The sequence below is a fragment of the Hemitrygon akajei genome, chromosome 8, assembly GCF_048418815.1.
Source record: "Hemitrygon akajei chromosome 8, sHemAka1.3, whole genome shotgun sequence".
NCBI classification, from domain to species: domain Eukaryota; kingdom Metazoa; phylum Chordata; class Chondrichthyes; order Myliobatiformes; family Dasyatidae; genus Hemitrygon; species Hemitrygon akajei.
In genome coordinates this window covers 26,877,861-26,895,189 of record NC_133131.1, presented here as the reverse complement: position 1 = coordinate 26,895,189, position 17,329 = coordinate 26,877,861, and the positions used below count along the sequence as shown (strand labels likewise).

Sequence of the window (17,329 nt, the reverse complement as noted above, 5' to 3'; positions counted from 1 at the left end):
TTGGTGGCAAGATGCCATTATACTTCAGTATTGGCTGAACCAGCCTTATTTTTGTTTTAAATAGAACAAGATTTCATAGTTAATCTGTGAAGAACTTTATACTGCAAAAAATCTGTCAACGAAAACGGAAAATTTAACTTGCATTTTTTTAAAAATGTTCATTTACCCATTTAATATTTCTGAACTTTAAACTTCAGTTTTATTTAAAGGAATTGGCCCAGTCACTTTCGTTTAATTAGATTTTGAGTTATATTGAGTTTTTAAATTGGAAGCAGTACAGATGACAGACAAAGGTGATTTGCTCCAACTTAAAAAATTATATTTAATTGTATTTAACTGATGGAATTGCAAAATTATGATGTGCATTTAGAGAAAACATTGAAAATATGTTGAAACCTTATTTGCCTAGTAGAAATGCAACATACAGAATATTACACACTAAATTAGAAATCTAGAATATATTTTCTTCAAGTGTTGAAGTGAGAATAGCAGTGTCAGAATGGAATTTTAATTTCTACTCTAGCATTTTCTATTATAGCTTATTTTTTTACATGAGGAAATTTTTAGTGATGAGGAAATACTAATTATTGTATTACTCTATTGCTTGGTGATAAACAGGTAAATATGTTTTCATATTGCAAGTTTACCTGCTAATCTTTGATAAACTTGTAGAATTATGCATTAGGTGACTTTTCTGACATGTCCTCCCCTTTTTTTCTAAGCTTGGCTGAAGAATTAATGGAAGAAGGTATAAGTGATGTTGCTGCTGAATTCCAGGATGCGTGTGAGGAGTATGCTGAAGCCTTGTTCACTGCTGAATTTATGCAGCCCGTGGAGCAGGAAAGCAAAACTAAGCAATCGCTGGTATCCCTACAGGAGGGATGTACTGTGTAAATACTTTAAAGAAAACTGTAAGCTCTCACCTGAAAATGTTTATAACGTGCATAACACATGGAATGTGCATCACAGATTTGCTTGTTGATCTGATTGACAATTATATTTTTAATGTACATTAAAAATTTTTTATCTAGACTCTGTCATAAATTTAAATGATTAAAAGCTGGTGTATTAATGTCACTTCTTATGCTTAAGGTTACAAAGTAAATTTTCAATGTAATGTAGAACTTGACCTCCTTGATTTTTACAAGTTGGTGGCTGGTCAATTGTATATTTAAACTGGTACTGCTGAATTTCTAGGATTGATTAGAAATTATTTTTACTCAGATGCTTTGACTGTTTAAAAACCTGTTACCTTTACTTCTGAGCAATGCCCTGACTTGAAAGCAATTCATATGCAAAGCACAAGAAACACATACAGTCAAACATTTTAAATTTTAATTGTTTTCACCCTTATAGAGATTAATGTTCTAAAAGCAATGTGTAAAACTAAACATGCTCTTTGGCAATTACTGAATTATGTTGTATATGACAATGTAGTATCTTGTTAGCAACATATTAATATTCACATGACAGAAATATTTAGATCTAACCAAGATTTTAGAATTTCTTTTCCTTTTCTTTGTATATCTGGACATATTTCTAATAGTTCCCTGCTGGAATTGTTGATCATAATGGCTTTCCATCAGAACTGTTGAAATTTTATCCCCAAGGCTTTGTGGACAAATAGGTCTGGCTGCAACAGAGAAAACAATTACTTTACTTATTTCCTTGTTAAATGGGTATCAGTTTTTGGAATTAAGTGACAACATACTATAATGAATGGATTGTAGTAAGATGAGGTAAAATTTACTGAAGTGTCATACTCATCCGAGTAATTGTACAGCATAGAAACAGGCCCTGTGCACACTGTGTCTATACTAATGTGCATTATTTCCAAATCCATCTATGCCTTGTTCATTCAAGTACTTGTCTAGATCCCTCAATGTTATTACTGTTTCTACCTCCACCATCTCCTTTTTCAGCTTGTTCCAGGTGCCAACTACTTAATGGAAAAATTTACCCCCTAGTGCCCCTTTAAACTTCCCCTCGCTCTCACCTTAAACCTATGTCTTCTCATTTTAGTCAACTTTACCACTGGCTATCTACCCTGTCTAACCCCTCATAATTTTGTATACAGTACTTCTATCATGTCACCCCTCAGACTCCTTTGCTCCAGAGAAAACAGGACCAGCCAGTCTAATCTTTCTTTATAACTCAAGACCTCTAATCCAGACAACATCCTTGTGATTTTTTCTGTGCTCTGTTTATCACATCTTTCCTATTGTGTGGCAACTGGAACCCCACAGAATTTTGTAAAGCTGTAATATGATCTCCCAACTCCAGTGCTTGATGCTTTAACCAATGAAGACAAGCATACCGTACACTTTGTTCACCACCCTATCCACCTGTATTGCCACTTTCAGGAAACTATGTACTTATACCCCAAGCTCTCTCTGTTCAGCAACGGGGCATCACGTCTTACTGTGTATGAACTACCCTAGTTTAACTTCAGTTGTAAAGGACTTACAAGGACTCTTCATCTCAGGCTCTTGATATTACCTATTTATTTATCATTATTATTATTTTACTTTTTGTTTCTTTGTATTTATTGTGAATGCCTGCAAGAAAGTGAATCTCAGGGTTGTATATGGTGATGTATGTGGACTTTGTTAATAAATTTACTTTGAACTTTGTCAAGTTAAATTCCATTAGCCATTCTCTTATACACCTTCTCAGATTACAACTATAGCCTGTTGTAACCTTAAACAGCCTCTTTCAATGCCACTATGCCATGGAGTCATCTGCAGGATTACAGTTCATGCCATCTACATTCTCATCCAGATCATAAATATTTATGAGAAGCAATAAAGCACCCAGTGCGGATCCCTGCTTCACACTGCATATCACATGCCTTCAAACTGGAAAAACAGTCCACCACCACCCCCCTCTGACTTCAACTACCAAGCCAATATTGTATCCAATTTGCTAACTCACCCTGGATCCCTTGTGATCTAACCTCGTGGTCCAGTGAAGCCTTGTGAAAATATACTAGACAACATTTACTGTTCTGTCTGCATCAATCCACGTGATCACCTCTTTAAAAATAAACGTACTTATTTTCTTGAGGCACGATTTCCCACAAGCAAAGCCTTGCTGACCATTCCAAATCAGTCCTTGCCTTTCCAAATACCAGTAAGTCCTGCCACTTGGAATCCCTTCCAATAACTTCCTTACCAGTTCACAGTTCCCAGGCTTATCCCTGCTGCCATTTCTTACCAAACGGCATACATTAGTCATCGCCTAGTCTTCTGGTACTTCATTTGTTACTAACTAAAATACCAGACTGATCCTTTAAATGTGCCAGCCTTATCCTTCATTCTAACAGGAACATGCTGGCCCTGAACTCTCCCTGCCTCACTTTCAAAAGCCTCCCAGATGCCCTAATACTTGCAAATAACCGCTCCCAAACAACTTTTGTGAGTCCCTGTTTGATGCTGTCAAAATTAGCCTTCCCTAATTTAGGACCTTAACTTGAGGACTAGTCCTATGCTTTCCATAACTAACTTGAAACTAATAGAATGATGGTCACTGGTCCCCAACTGCCCCCCTGTTGACATGTGAACCATTTTCCCAACTTTATTTCCTAAAAGGAGATTGTACTTCCTTATCTAGTAGGATCATCTACATATTGCTGCAGTAAACTTTCCTGGTTACACTTACATTTTGATATCTAATCCCTTGGCACAGAGGGGGCCTCAGTCAATATTAAAAAAGCTAAAATCACCCACTATTTCAGCCCTTTTCTTAGACCTAACTAAGTTCTCTGTGTATCTTCCCAACTACTGAGGTAAGACCTGGAGTTTCTTTTGTTCTGCTTCTCTCCCTTTTTGAACAGTGGAGTGACATTTGCAATTTTCCAGTCTTCCGGAATCTAGTGATTACAATAAGATCATTACTAATGCCTCCACAATTTCTTTAGTCACCTCTTTCAGAACTGTGGGGCGTACACTATTTGGTCCAGGTGACTTATCTACCTTCAGATCTTTCAGTTTCAGATTAAGACCTTTCATCAGGACCTGATACGTCAACAGTCCATAGGTGATGCCTGACCTGCTGAGTTCCTCCTGCTCCTTTGTGCATTGCTCCAGATTTCCAGCATCTTATTCACTTGTTTCACCATTTTAATAAGGAACATTGAGAAGCCATACCTGTATAATATAAAAACCTATGCAAAAGTGTATTTCAATTATAATTACTTTGCTGCATTATTTGTTTTAAAATATTTTTGTATAGCTGGTGCAGCGTCATTCTAGCAACAACCCTTCATTGTGCTCTGATAATTCTGTCTAAGTCCCTAGTCAGAAAAAGTTTGGTAACAGGATTTATCTGGGTAATTTTAAAGTAAAAGTAAAAACATTTTTTAAGAATAGTATTTTGAAGAAAACGTAATTGGAACTTAATCATAAGGAATGTATTTCTGATTTTATTCATACTTTTTAATGTGCCTTTGAAATTTAAAAAGTAGTACAGCAAGTTAATTATAATTGAAATATATTTTTGCATATGTTTTTACATGTGTATTGTATTGGACTAAAACCATTATTCTGTATTTGGTATTTGCAGAACCAAAGAACTTTATTGTGAACTGTTATAAATTTGCCTGGAAGTGAAAATTCTACATTTTGAAATTTGGACTCAGTGAGGCAGACCATCTTAGTTCCTAATCAGGAGCTAAAATTCAAAGTTTACAAATGGATTGCAAATTCTTGGCCTTTGACAGGAGATGTAAATCTCAGCAAATTAGTATGACCTTGGATAAGCCTGTAAGAACTTCTGTAAATAATCAACTTAGAGCAGTTAGTTTTGAACGAACTTACATTTTAAGTTTACAAACCAAACACTGATATTGTTCAGTGTGCTCATTTTTGCTTCAGCAAAATTGAGGTAAGGGCTGAGGAGCTTAGGAAGGGAATGGGTAATTTAGAAGCCATAGTTATCATGCAGGCATCTCCATAAACTTTTATTTATATACAATATAGAAGGTTGAGATTTCTAGCAATATAATCAGATTTTGAGCCTGAAGCCAAGTTTTTTTTTTAAAACAGTCTGGTAACAGATGTATTTGAATATAATTGAATGTTTCTGTATTTGTAACTAATTATTTTAATGTGAGGTTTAAAGATTGTACAAGTTAGTATTTCCAATAACTTCACTCTTAAATATCTTGGGCACATAAAAACAAAAACTGGATTCTGATTTATAAGAATGAATAATTGGAATGTATACAAATCCTGTATAATTAGTTTTTGAAGTTCATTCTTGAGCTCATTGGAACATTTTTGTTTTGTGGAAAATATTTTTATATTTATAAATATTTAATGAAATTAACATTCCTCCTTGCCCTCTGGTATTTATTACACTTTGGATGAATCTCAGTTCTTAAAATATTAATGTACATCTAGATGTTTGACTCTACATGCAACCTTACATCTAGCTATTTTGTAGTACCTGACACAACAAAAGAAGTATAAAATCCAGTTTGGTTAAAAAGTTCTATTGTTAACAAAGTTACACATGTTGTTGACAGCACTATCTAGTGGAACTTGAATCTGCTGACTCTTCTTCCTTTGTATTCTATCACAATTGATTGATACATTGGAGAGAAAGTATCTGCAATCCAGAGGTGATTCGACTGGGTTTGCCTTTGAGATGAAAGCAATGCTTGAACAAGCGTGGCACCAAATATTGAACTTAATGGGACTTAGTGAGAGTAAAAATCTGTGCTGGTTGGAATCATACTGAGTACAAAGGTAAATATTTATTGAAGGCCAGACTTCTCACCACCACTACAGCACAACAGGGTGTGTTTAGCTCTGTCATTTGCTTTATCTTTTGATCAGAATTGAGGATGCTTGCTGTCAATGCCAACTCTTACGAAATCAAGCAGACGTATTTGCTTTCAGCAAAACTTAGGCAACATTCAGGCTTAGGGTGAGGTGTGCCAAGTAACAATTTTACCACACAAGTACCATTCAATGATCATCTCTATTAAAACATACCCTCACCCTCTTCTTCAATTTGAAGTTGTTATTTTGCTGAGTAACTCGTCCATTGTTCTTCTGGGCGGGGGGGGGGGGGGGGATGATTGTTAAATAAACTAGACACACTGATTACATACAATACATACTCAAACAGGCCAGATTCTAGCAATCTATTCACTTCCATATGTACTCTGTGGCTACTTTATAAGGTACAGGAGTGGGAGGAGCCCAGTTTGGTTTTCTGCTGTTGTAGCTCATTCACTTCAAGTTTCAGCATGCTGTGCTCTCAGAGATGTTCTCTTCTGCACGCCGCTGTTGTACATGTGGTTATTTGAACCTTCCTGTCAGCTTGAACCAGTCCGACCATTCTCTTCTGACATCTCTCATTATCTAGGCATTTTTGCCCACAGAACTGCTATTCAATGTCTTTTTTTTGTTTTCTTGCACCATTCTTAGTAAGCTCTAGAGACTGCTGTGCATAAAAGCAACGGTTTTTGAGATACTCAACCCATTCTGTCTGGCACCAACAACTTTTCCATTGTCAAAGTCACTTAGACCACATTTCTTCCCCATTCTGTTATTTGGTCTGAACAACTGAATCTCTTGACCTTCTAGGCATTAAGTTCTTGCCATGTGATTGATTGATTAAATATTTGCTTTAACGAGCAAGTGTGCAGGTGTACCTAATAATCCAGCATGTACGACAGCCCATAAGACTTCGTTGAGCCCTTTCTTGCAATCTCTGCCACCTGTATTGTTTTATTATTGATATATGTACTGACATACTGTGAAAAACTTTGATTTGCATCCCATCCACACAGATCATTCCAAACATAAGTACATTGAGGTAGTTAAAAAGGAAAAACAAAAAACAAATGTAGGATATAGTGTTACAGTTATAGAGAAAGTACAGTGGACAATAAGGTGTAAGGGCCTTTATGGACTAGACTGAGGGACCAAGCATTCACCTCTTTCATACTAGAAGTCCTTTTAAGAGTTTTGCAACAGTGAGATAGATCTGGTTTTTTTTACGTCTCCAGTAATGACCATAAAAACTGAACACCCATCTGGTTCATTACTATTGAAAGAGATCTGCTACCCAATCTGGCCAGACCCACCAGTGTAATTGGTGCCTCAGTTTAGGGACAATCAGGGATGAGTAATTAATGCTGACACTGTCCATGATACTCACATTCTATGAGTCAATTAAAAGGGTTACTTGTAGTGGGTGTGCCCTTATTTGGCACACACTACTCTCATTTGGAAATGCTTTTTTTAAGAGTGCTGTGAGCTTAGAAAGCCCTACCCAAAAATACTGTGGGGATATCTTCAACCAAACAACTTATGTGGTTCACAAGTGTGACACTCCTGCACCTTGTAAGGAGTAACAAGGATAGAAAATAAGGATTCAGCATCTGCAGAACCTCTTGTGTTTATGGAAAATAAATGCTGGCTTTGCCAGTACCACCCATAAAAGGATAATTAAAACCATGTGAATAACTCCTATATTCAGAATACTTCATTATCTTGCTTTGTGACTGCGGTCAAGTAAGTAAGCAATGTTTAGCAAATTCTGCAAGGGGTTCTATAAATTAGCAACTTCAGTAATGGAAATTAGAGATCTCTCACAGGTATTCACTTTCAAAGGTGCATGTTAATTAGATACACATACAGTATGTATTTCATAACATAGAGTAAATTGGAGGGAGGGTTAATACCCCTAAACTACCCACTATCCCAGACCTAACGATAGCTCTGTCCATGCAAAGACTTTTCTTTGTCATTCTCTCTTCAGAATGTTGAATTGCTGAACTCAACCATCCCATGTCACTGAAGTTTTTAATCATCGTTTCCATGTTGGTAAATAACAGAACAGATGAAAGGCATCATCTTTACCTATTCAAAATGAATAGAAATGGTAACAGACTGAACTGCCTCCCTCTTTAACTTAAGCGTTCAACTATTGTAACAAAATTAATGAAGGTTCAAAATTGGGCATGTTCTAGTTTGGTTCAGCTGAAGCCATTAGGAAAACATTACAAATTCTTCTTGGGGAGGAACTAGTTGTGCTTTTACTGTAATTTCAATACAATATAAGGTATAATTTGTATATGATTTATCATTGTTGCTGCAGTTGTTATCCAAACTCCATTTGCCTCTGTCATTGGGATACATGTAGTCACAGAGTCAGCATCTTGACAGTCTGTGGTTGCTCACATTTGATTACCTTAAGAACATATTGTTCGATGCCAATTTGTTTGACTATTTGTTTGGGAGATGCTATTACAGCTCGGGGCATTCTGGAATTCAGAGTTCAATTCTGGGACAATTCTGTGAGGAGTCTCTGTACATCCTGCCCGTACAATGTGTGGCTTTTCCCCAGAGCTCCAGTTTCCTCACACAGGCCAAAGGCATTCCGGGTAGGTCAATTGGACATTGTAAACTGTCCCGTGATTAGGTTAGAGTAAAACCAGGGCTGTGGGGCTGCCGGGACAGCGTGGTTCGAAGTTCCACAAGGACCTACTCCTCACTGTATCATTAAACACAAAATGCTGGAAACACACAGCAGGTCAGTCTGCATCTGTGGTGGAAAAGAGCAGGTTCTTTGACCTGAAGCATTTAAACTCAGTTTCTTTTCGGACAGATCTGATATGACTTACTGAGCAATGAGCATTTTCTGGTTTATTTAGATTCCCAGCATTTGTAGTTTTTAGATTTTCATTATCAAATTATGTAACATTTTAATTTTATGAACAAAGCAGCCAATCTTTCAGCAAAATCTACTTTCTAATGCCATAACCTCCTTCCATCATCATTATATACTAACACACCAAGGCAAAGAGTTTAATGGATGTCTGGACAAATGCCATGTCTATTACAGAAATAATCTCCTGAATAATTTGTCCAGCAGCTTTCATACCAATTTTAAAAAAGAAATCAATAGTGTCTTTGTAGAAAATAACTTCGGTTTTCTAAAAGGATCAACTGTGAAGTTAAAAAAAAACAGAAGCTAATATTCAGTAATTGTACCAAAGGCAGCACATGGTTTATCCCTTGTCGTTTAGATTTAATAGAAAATTGGAAGTGCTTGATAAAATAAGACAGATGATAGTGGTTTGTTCTGCTAAGATGCCATTTTTGGCACACTCATGAACAGAATGCTGGATTTTAATAGAATTCTTACTCACCAAGCTGCCAAAATAATTGAACAGTTGATAAGAACAGCATTCATGCATAGTAATTGTGCTGAGGTGAAGAATTACAGTGTGTGCCTTAGTACAAAGGTAAGATTTTTTTCTAAATAAATGGACAAATTGAAAGCATTAATAACATTAGTTAGTCATACTCATCTCAAAATTAAAAGGTACCGTATAGGTTATACAATTTTATGCTGTGAGTGGAGGTGCTAAAGAAGCTCTCAAAGGCTCAGTTAAGCTCAATGAACTAACTCCGAAATATTTTCATTTTAATTTTCTTATTTCCTCCCTTACACACTGACACTTCTTAACTCCTGTAAGTGATAACTCAAGTTTGAATCCAAGATACAAGGGTTTTTGTGTACAGGCTAGCCTCATACCCTCCACTTAGTTAGATATCCTCAGGATATGTGTGGATCAGTGGGCAAATAAAAAGGAATTTCCCAGTGAAGCAGGCTGTTATTCCTATTTACACTCAACTCCCACTCTTAGATTTAGACCTGCTAATTACTTGAGATAAATCTACATATTATGGTCCTTTAGGTCTGCCTGAGTCCTAATCATCAGTACTTGTCATTGTAGTCGTTCGGATGTCCTTGACTTGGGTGTTTGATGAATTAGTGAAAAGGAAGAAAGAGTGAAAGTCGGGGTGGGAATATCACCTCCACCTCAGCTGTGGTTTCCTGGAGTGGAGTTACACCGTAAAACTCTGATAATCCACTAAATCTCATTGATTGATTATCTGGCTCAGAAGGTGATGTTTACCTGATTCCCTTTCCATTCACCATGGGTCCAGTTCTCCTACTCACTTCCAACTTCAAAACGTTCCTTGTTCCTTTTCAGCTTGCTGGGCTATGATTTTCAGTGTTCCTTTTCAAGTTATCAGGTTCACTGGAAAATTTGTTATATTACTTTGTAATATCTAAAAAAAAATCAAAGAAGTCTCAGTATACAAATATGAATATCACCAAAATCCTGAGTGTGCCAGATTATTGGATTTTTACTGAACATCCATTCCTTATATATTAAATATATGTCAAAAAGATTGAGCTAGCCATTATCTTCAAACACAAGTATAATGTTCAGTGTAATGAATTAGCTCATTCACATTTAAAAACTAAATTTCTATCATGTGATCTGTGGTTTTAAATCTCTTGAAACAGCAAATTAGCTAAATGCTACACAGAGATGAGAAGTAAACTGCAGCAACAAAACTCTCTGGGTCTTCACCATCTCTAAGATTTACTGAAGCATTTCTTGCCACAGACCACAAATTACTTTGGTCTAGATCTAATGTTCACAAAATGAGGAGAGTGTCTGAGCAAGGCACTGCACAGGTGGAGATTAGGCAGGAGCCATGGGCTACACAGAGTGTGTAGCTTTACCTGGTGGCTCCTTATAGCTTCAGATTTCAGCAAAACATCTGAATGCCTTTTGGTCTGCCTGAGTCCTAATCGGTACCATTATTGTGCTTTTTCAGCCCATCATCTTGTGTGCTCAATAAACTAGAGACAAGGAGGCAAAAGGGGGAAAAGTTTGGGATAATCCTTCCCAACTCAGATGCTGTTTTATGGGGTGGTGGGGGTTGAGAAGGAGTAGGTTGTGATCACTGTACCTCCTATAGCTATAGATGGGACTTCTTCCTCCTATGATTTAGAAAGCCATGAAAATTTTAGAGCTACTCAAAGAGGCAGCAACCAGAAAACAAATTTCTATCTAATTGTGGGATGAAGATTAGGAAAGCTAGTTCCAATATTGGAAACCATATTTTTTTTTTCTCTAGGGGTTTATAGCTAAGATTTGTCTTGCTATCTAGACTGAATGACCTTGAAATGAAAAAAGAGACATGTAGTTATTTATCTCCACTTAGAATAAAATTTTAGAAAACAATTTTTTGCTTGTTATTTGTTTCTTCTTTCAGTCTTGAATAAGTTATTATTCAGTCTCAAATCATGTACTAGTGTCATCTCTGTCCGAGGCTGTGGAGAAATTATTCAGCACCAGATGTGTTATTGGATTTTTTAATATCTTAAGTCTGTGTTGTGTAATCAATAAGAAAAAGGCACATTTCAATTATGATACAGTTTGTGAATCACCTAAACTTCTACATCAATCACTGCAGTGACATTTTGTTCCTGTTTTAGTGCAGATGAAACTAAAGCAAGCACTGCTGTATATTTATAGAATAAATGTGATGTGAAGTCATTCAGGCCATGGTAGGCTGCCGAGGTAATTTTGTTAGAATAACAAGTGTACAATTCGAGAGTTATATAATCATACAAGAACAATAAGAATGCCTCTTGAGCTGTAGTTACTGGTGTGACCAAGACATTTTGTTGCAACTATTAAAAAAGTAAAATTAGAATTTAGGAACACTTGGTAGGTGCTGATCTTGGGTGGCTCTTCTTTGATATGGCTGAATTTGGAAAGGTTTGAACTTCCTGTAGTTGCTCTTCAGATCTGAACATTGGAGTTTTAAAACATTTTTTTGTGTTCTGAGATTACATTTTTTTAAAATGTTTCCCTGTTCAATTGATCCCTTTTCTCTCATTTTGCTTATGAAAATTCTCTGATTCCTGTTGTTGCATTTGAACTATTAAACCAAGCAACAAGAATGGTGCACATGCTACTCAACAGCTTTAAACAACCCCAGAAATGAATCTTCTCCTGGTTTGGCTGAAGCCAGCATAGATTCAGCAGTTTGAACATTTTGAGCAATTTAGACATTATACTGACCAGAGCACCATTTTAAAATAAAAACCTGATCCATTTTTTTTTGCTTATTCAGTTCAAGATGTAGCTGCACCACTTAAGAAACCCGATGAGTTCATCTGTTCAAGAAGATGACTTAGCACCATCTTCTGAAGGGCAAATAAGGATAGGCATCCCCAACTTTTTATTCTGGTGTCTTCCCCCTCCCTTTTCATTCCTGAAGAAGGGTCTCAGCCCAAAGCATGGGCTGTTTATTAATTTCCATAGATGCTGCCTGACCTGCTGAGTTCCTCCGACATTTTGTGCGTGTTGCTTTGGATTTCCAGCATCTTCAGACCTTTTCGTGTTTATGATAGGCAATAAATGCTGGTCTTGTTGACAAAGCCCTGATCCTGAAGTAAGTGTAAAAATGTGGTATTTAGTTGAGGCCGGGTTGACTCACACCAGGGCATACTCACCCTCACTAACACTTTGCGCATTGAGTACTTATTTGGGCAAAAAGACTCACTTTTATGCTGAAACATCTCAACTCCAGTTTAGCTTCATTGTCAACAATGACCTGGCCATAAAGCTTGCCAACATCTTATGAAAAGTAAGTAAAACTAACTCCTGAAGAAAGCGTCCTTGTTACCACTCACCACAAATTATCACACAGCATCATTCAATTGATCCAAACACTAGTAGAAACCAAGTTTGCGTTTCACAGTGAGGTGGGCCAACAAGAGAAAACATTTTCAATTCAGATCCTAGTACACTGAGTTCACTACATTTTCAATAAGCAGATTAGCACAATTATTAGAAGTCATCTGAAACTTTGCCTAAATGTTAAGCATGAGCCGTGAATGTTACATACCCACAGTTTGAACATGGGACAGTGGGATGATGTAATGGTCTTGTGAGTGTGATGATGTAATTCTCTCATGACCGTGGGGTGATGTTATGTCAAGTGATGGCATGTTCCAAACGGTATTTAGACCAAGCCCGCGATCTGTGACGCAGTTCTCATTTTTATTTTTGTGCAACGTTGTTGTTGCCGGTCGGAGGTGTGGGGGCTCCATCGGTTTTGTTTGTTGCACGTTTATTTTTCCCTTACAGTCCAGTATCGGAGAGTGAGGGCATTATCGGAGTTATCCGAGTTCAAAGAATTGGATAAAGTTAATGTCGTTCAGTGTTTTGAGAATGATAGACCTTTGTGATTTCGCTCAGGAACTGTGGCGTGCACATTTGAGTTAAACCCCTGCAAGGTCGGGAAGGTTTGTGCAGCGACCACCCTCCAGTCAAAAGGTCAGTTCCTTTTATTTCCTTGTGATTTCTTCAAACAAGGCATCTCCTGGCTGTGGGATCGGCAGATTTGTCGTTACTTCAAAGGAATCATTTGTTTCGTGGAAGTCTCTCATTAGTGACTATAAATCACATGGACTTTTTGAATTTATCACTTTAAGTCTGTGCTTGGATGAGAACTCATTAAACCAGTTTCTACATTTGACTGTTTGTTAGATATTGCCACCTAACTGTTAACTTCCGGTTAAGTGAGTCGTTTGTTTACTTTTCTAAGTTTTGAGCAGAGGTTAATAAATCTTGGGATTTGTTTTAAACCCTGTCTCAGTTTCATATTCATTGCTGCTGCATTCGTAACATGAAACGTGGTAGACATTAAAACTGGTGTGGTTTCACTGTAAGTGCAAATCTTGTTGAACGTGAACAGTACAAATTGATATTAGGTGTGGCAATATAAAACAGAAAATGATGGATTTGCTATGAACATGATAGACATAGAAGCAAGAATTAATGTTTCAGAACAATGATTTTAATCAGAACTGATCAGCCTCTTTGCCTCTGGATCAGGTGTTTATGACTCCAAGATGAGCTTCAGACTACATAATCGCATCATTACTAAGAACACTTTATTGTTGTTGAGAGTTGTCATGGACTCGTGGCGACCCTATGAATAGTGTAGTTGTCCATAGGGTTTTTGTAGCAAGATACGGAAGTAGATTGTCAGGCCTTTCTTCCGCACAGATACCGCTGCCCAGTTGGCACCCGGCCGGATTTGAACTCAGGACATCCGCCTCGAAGACCAGTGTTGATGGCTCAACACCACTGGCTGGCAATAAGACCACTTATTACCAATTCGGAAATATGCCCTTCAGCCACCAGAGTCCACACGAACCATCAAGCACCTTAAATCCTACCCGAAACCATTTTATTCTCCCCACATTCCCGGCTACTTCACCCAGTCCGTATCACAGACCCACACACTAGTGAAAACTTACAGTGGGCAACTAGCCTCACCAACCTATTCATCTCTGGCAAATGTAGCACCTAGTGAGACCTCACTGAGTCAAAGGGAAAACATAAAAACTCCACATAGACTGCCTCCGAGGAAGATTGAAACCAAATTGCAGGGTCTGTGAGGCGGCAGTTGCACTAGTTGTGCCATTGTGCCACACTGAAATGAAGGACACACCCACTGCTGCCTCAGCTCATCTGGTGCTGAAACCCTCACCAATACCTCTGTTACCTTTGGACTTAACTATATCAATATTTCTCCCTCATTCACCCACCAAAAACATGAGGCCATCCAAAAAATTGTTCTGAAACATTTTTATTTTAAAACCTTCCCCTTGTTTTAAATCAATTGCTTTCAAGTCATCCTTTCCATTTTCTGTAATCTCTTCCTGTGATCCACCCCTTACAGCTCTCTGTACATCTTGATGTTTGACCACTCCCAGTGTTAATCCTACTATTTACAAATGCCAAGGCATAACTCCCTAGAATAACCTGTTTAAATCTCTCCACCTCTCTACCTCACTTTTTTCACTTTCTAATACACTTTAAAACTAACCTCTTTCACTAAGTTTTCTCATCAGCTCCAATTTTGTGTTTGAGTTCTAGTGCCACATTTTATTTGACAACACGCCTGTATATTGATTCAGAGGTGAAGACACTAGAGACGGCAGAACACAGTAGGTCAGGCAGCATCTCTGAAGGGAAAGGACAAGTCAATGTTTTGGGTTAAGACCCTTCATTTGGACTCAGTGCAATGGATGTTACTATGGCAGTTGCTTTACTTCTTTTTTGAGCAAATGGAAATGTTACCTGTTTGAACATTATTTATTCAGTTATTTTGGGATACAGCATGGAACAGGCCCTCTGGCCCAATGAGTCACACCATCCCAGTAAACCACTTATTTAACCCTGGCCTAATCATGGGACAATTTACAATGGCAAATTAACCTACCAGCCAGTACACTGTTGGACTGTGGGAGGAAACTGGAGCACCCAGAGGAAACCCACATGGTCACAGGGAGGACATACAAACTCCTTACAGATGGTGTCGGAATTGAACTCCGAACTCTGAATCCCTGAGCTGTAATAGCTGTGTATGGTATATATTTGAGTACTTCCTTTAATATACAGATATAGCTCAAGTAACATCATCCAGGTGCTTGACAATTATCATGATCTTGAGCCAGTGCAAAAGAATAGATGACTTTTTTTTGCCCGATTAAACAGGGACAAAGAGGACTCTGAGAAAAGATTTGCTGTTCACTGGTTCCAATTTAGCATACTTATCCAGAACATCACTAGCTGATGTCAGAATGTCATAAAGTTACCCTTCAATCGAACTTATCCATGCCAGCCACGTTGTCTACTTGTGTTAGTTGCATTTGCCTGCCTTTGGCCTATATCTGTCTGAGCCTTTTCTATCCATGTAGCTATCTAAATGCCTTTTAAATACTGTAATTGCATTTGCCTCTACAACTTCCTCTGATAACCTTGCTTCACATAGCAATCATGTTGGATGTGAAAGAGTTGCCCTTCAGGTTTCTTTAAATATTTCTTCTCTCATGTTAAATCCATGCCCTATAATTTTAGACTCCCCTACATTTGCAAAATGACTGTGATGATTGACTTTATGTCTCTTATGATTTTAGATATTGCTTTAAGGTCACCTTCCTCTATGTTCAAGGAAAAATATCCTGCCTATCTGGTTTTTCCTTATCACATAAGCCCTCTAGTCCCAGTAATGTTCTTATGAATTTTTTTCTGCACCTTTTCCAGCTTAATGGCATCCTGTCCATAGCTTGAAAATCAGAACTACACATAATTCTCTTCTGTGGTCCCAGCAACACCTTGTACAGTTGTATCATGACATCCCAACTTAGTCCTCAATATATCCTCTTGTACTCAACACTTGAACCTAACTCTCGCATATGTTTCTCTCACAGAAAATGATGGAGGAGCTCAGCAGTTCAGGTTAGGGTATTCGCCTGAAACATCAATTGATTACTCCTCTCCATAGATGCTGCCTGACCTATTGAGCACCTCCAGAATTTGTATGAATTGCTTTGGATTTCAAGCATCTGCAGAAACTCTTGTGTATATGCTTTTCTCATCTATGTGAACATGGGAACAGCATTTTTACATGGAAAACTATGCTGGCTTAGTCAGTTGTTGAGGATGACAGAGGAATATTCTATGCCTTCTGGTGATTCACTAAGTTTGATCTAACATTCTGATCTATTGGGAGTTTTAAAGCTTAATATGACTTCTTGGATCCATTTATTTGAGAAAATGATTCGGCATTTTCTTTACCTCTCTGAGAATTGAGCCAGAACCAAAGAACCCTAAGTGGTATCTAAAACAAATAGTCTATTAAAATCTAAAGGCTTTTCATCTGCTTTGCATATACAGAGAGCATATGCACAATGAGGTGAGGGTATCTTACATCCTGGCCTACAGTTCTCTCACACAATTCAGATGGCTGATTAAGGATCAAAAATCATTCTTGTTTCCTGAACATCTATTAATCTTTTTCCAAATGAAATTATCAAGCTTCCAGGTGCTGCACATTACTGCTGAGGTTTAATTGTAACACATAGCAGGGCATTTGAAAGATTTGTTCGGACCCTGTAGAGAGAATACCTGCTGAGCAACACCTACTTTAGAATGTTTGCTCAGTACATTTAGAACTTGAATTTTCCCTTTATTTGGCTTGATCCAATTTTTTTTTCATATTTACTGATATTTAAAAATTCTAATAAAAATGTATTGATTTTTGTTTTTTGTAAAATATGAATAAATAGAAATTCATAATATTTATAATATCCATGTTCAAAATTATATTAGCTTATCAACATTTAGTACTGTACACTAGTTTTACCATGTTACTGACCACTTGATCCCACAAATAGGTAGGATTGATATATAACTATATATATATATACACACACACACACGCACACACTGTTTATGAGTATTTTAAAAGGCATGTATAGCTTTTTTAAAGATGAATGAAAGTGCAAATTCTGTCTGACTCATATTCACTTTTACTGGATCAATGAATAATTTAAAAATTGATTTTTATATGGAGAAACAACGATCATGGATCAAAAATAACATCTGTAAGAGCTCAGTGGGTGAAGCAGCATCTGT

General features: G+C 37.3%; 1 protein-coding gene across 2 annotated transcripts in view; it reads left to right on the top strand.

Annotated features, from left to right (window-relative positions):
• Positions 1-5,328, top strand: part of kiaa0753 (KIAA0753 ortholog) — a 57,672-nt gene extending 52,344 nt beyond the window's left edge. For both annotated transcript variants that reach the window (XM_073053478.1, XM_073053477.1), the window contains exon 17: positions 723-5,328. In XM_073053478.1, coding sequence (XP_072909579.1) covers positions 723-894 — 172 coding nt within the window. In that variant the 3' untranslated portion in view covers positions 895-5,328. The remainder of the gene's footprint in view (positions 1-722) is intronic.
• The last annotated feature ends 12,001 nt before the right edge of the window (positions 5,329-17,329 follow it).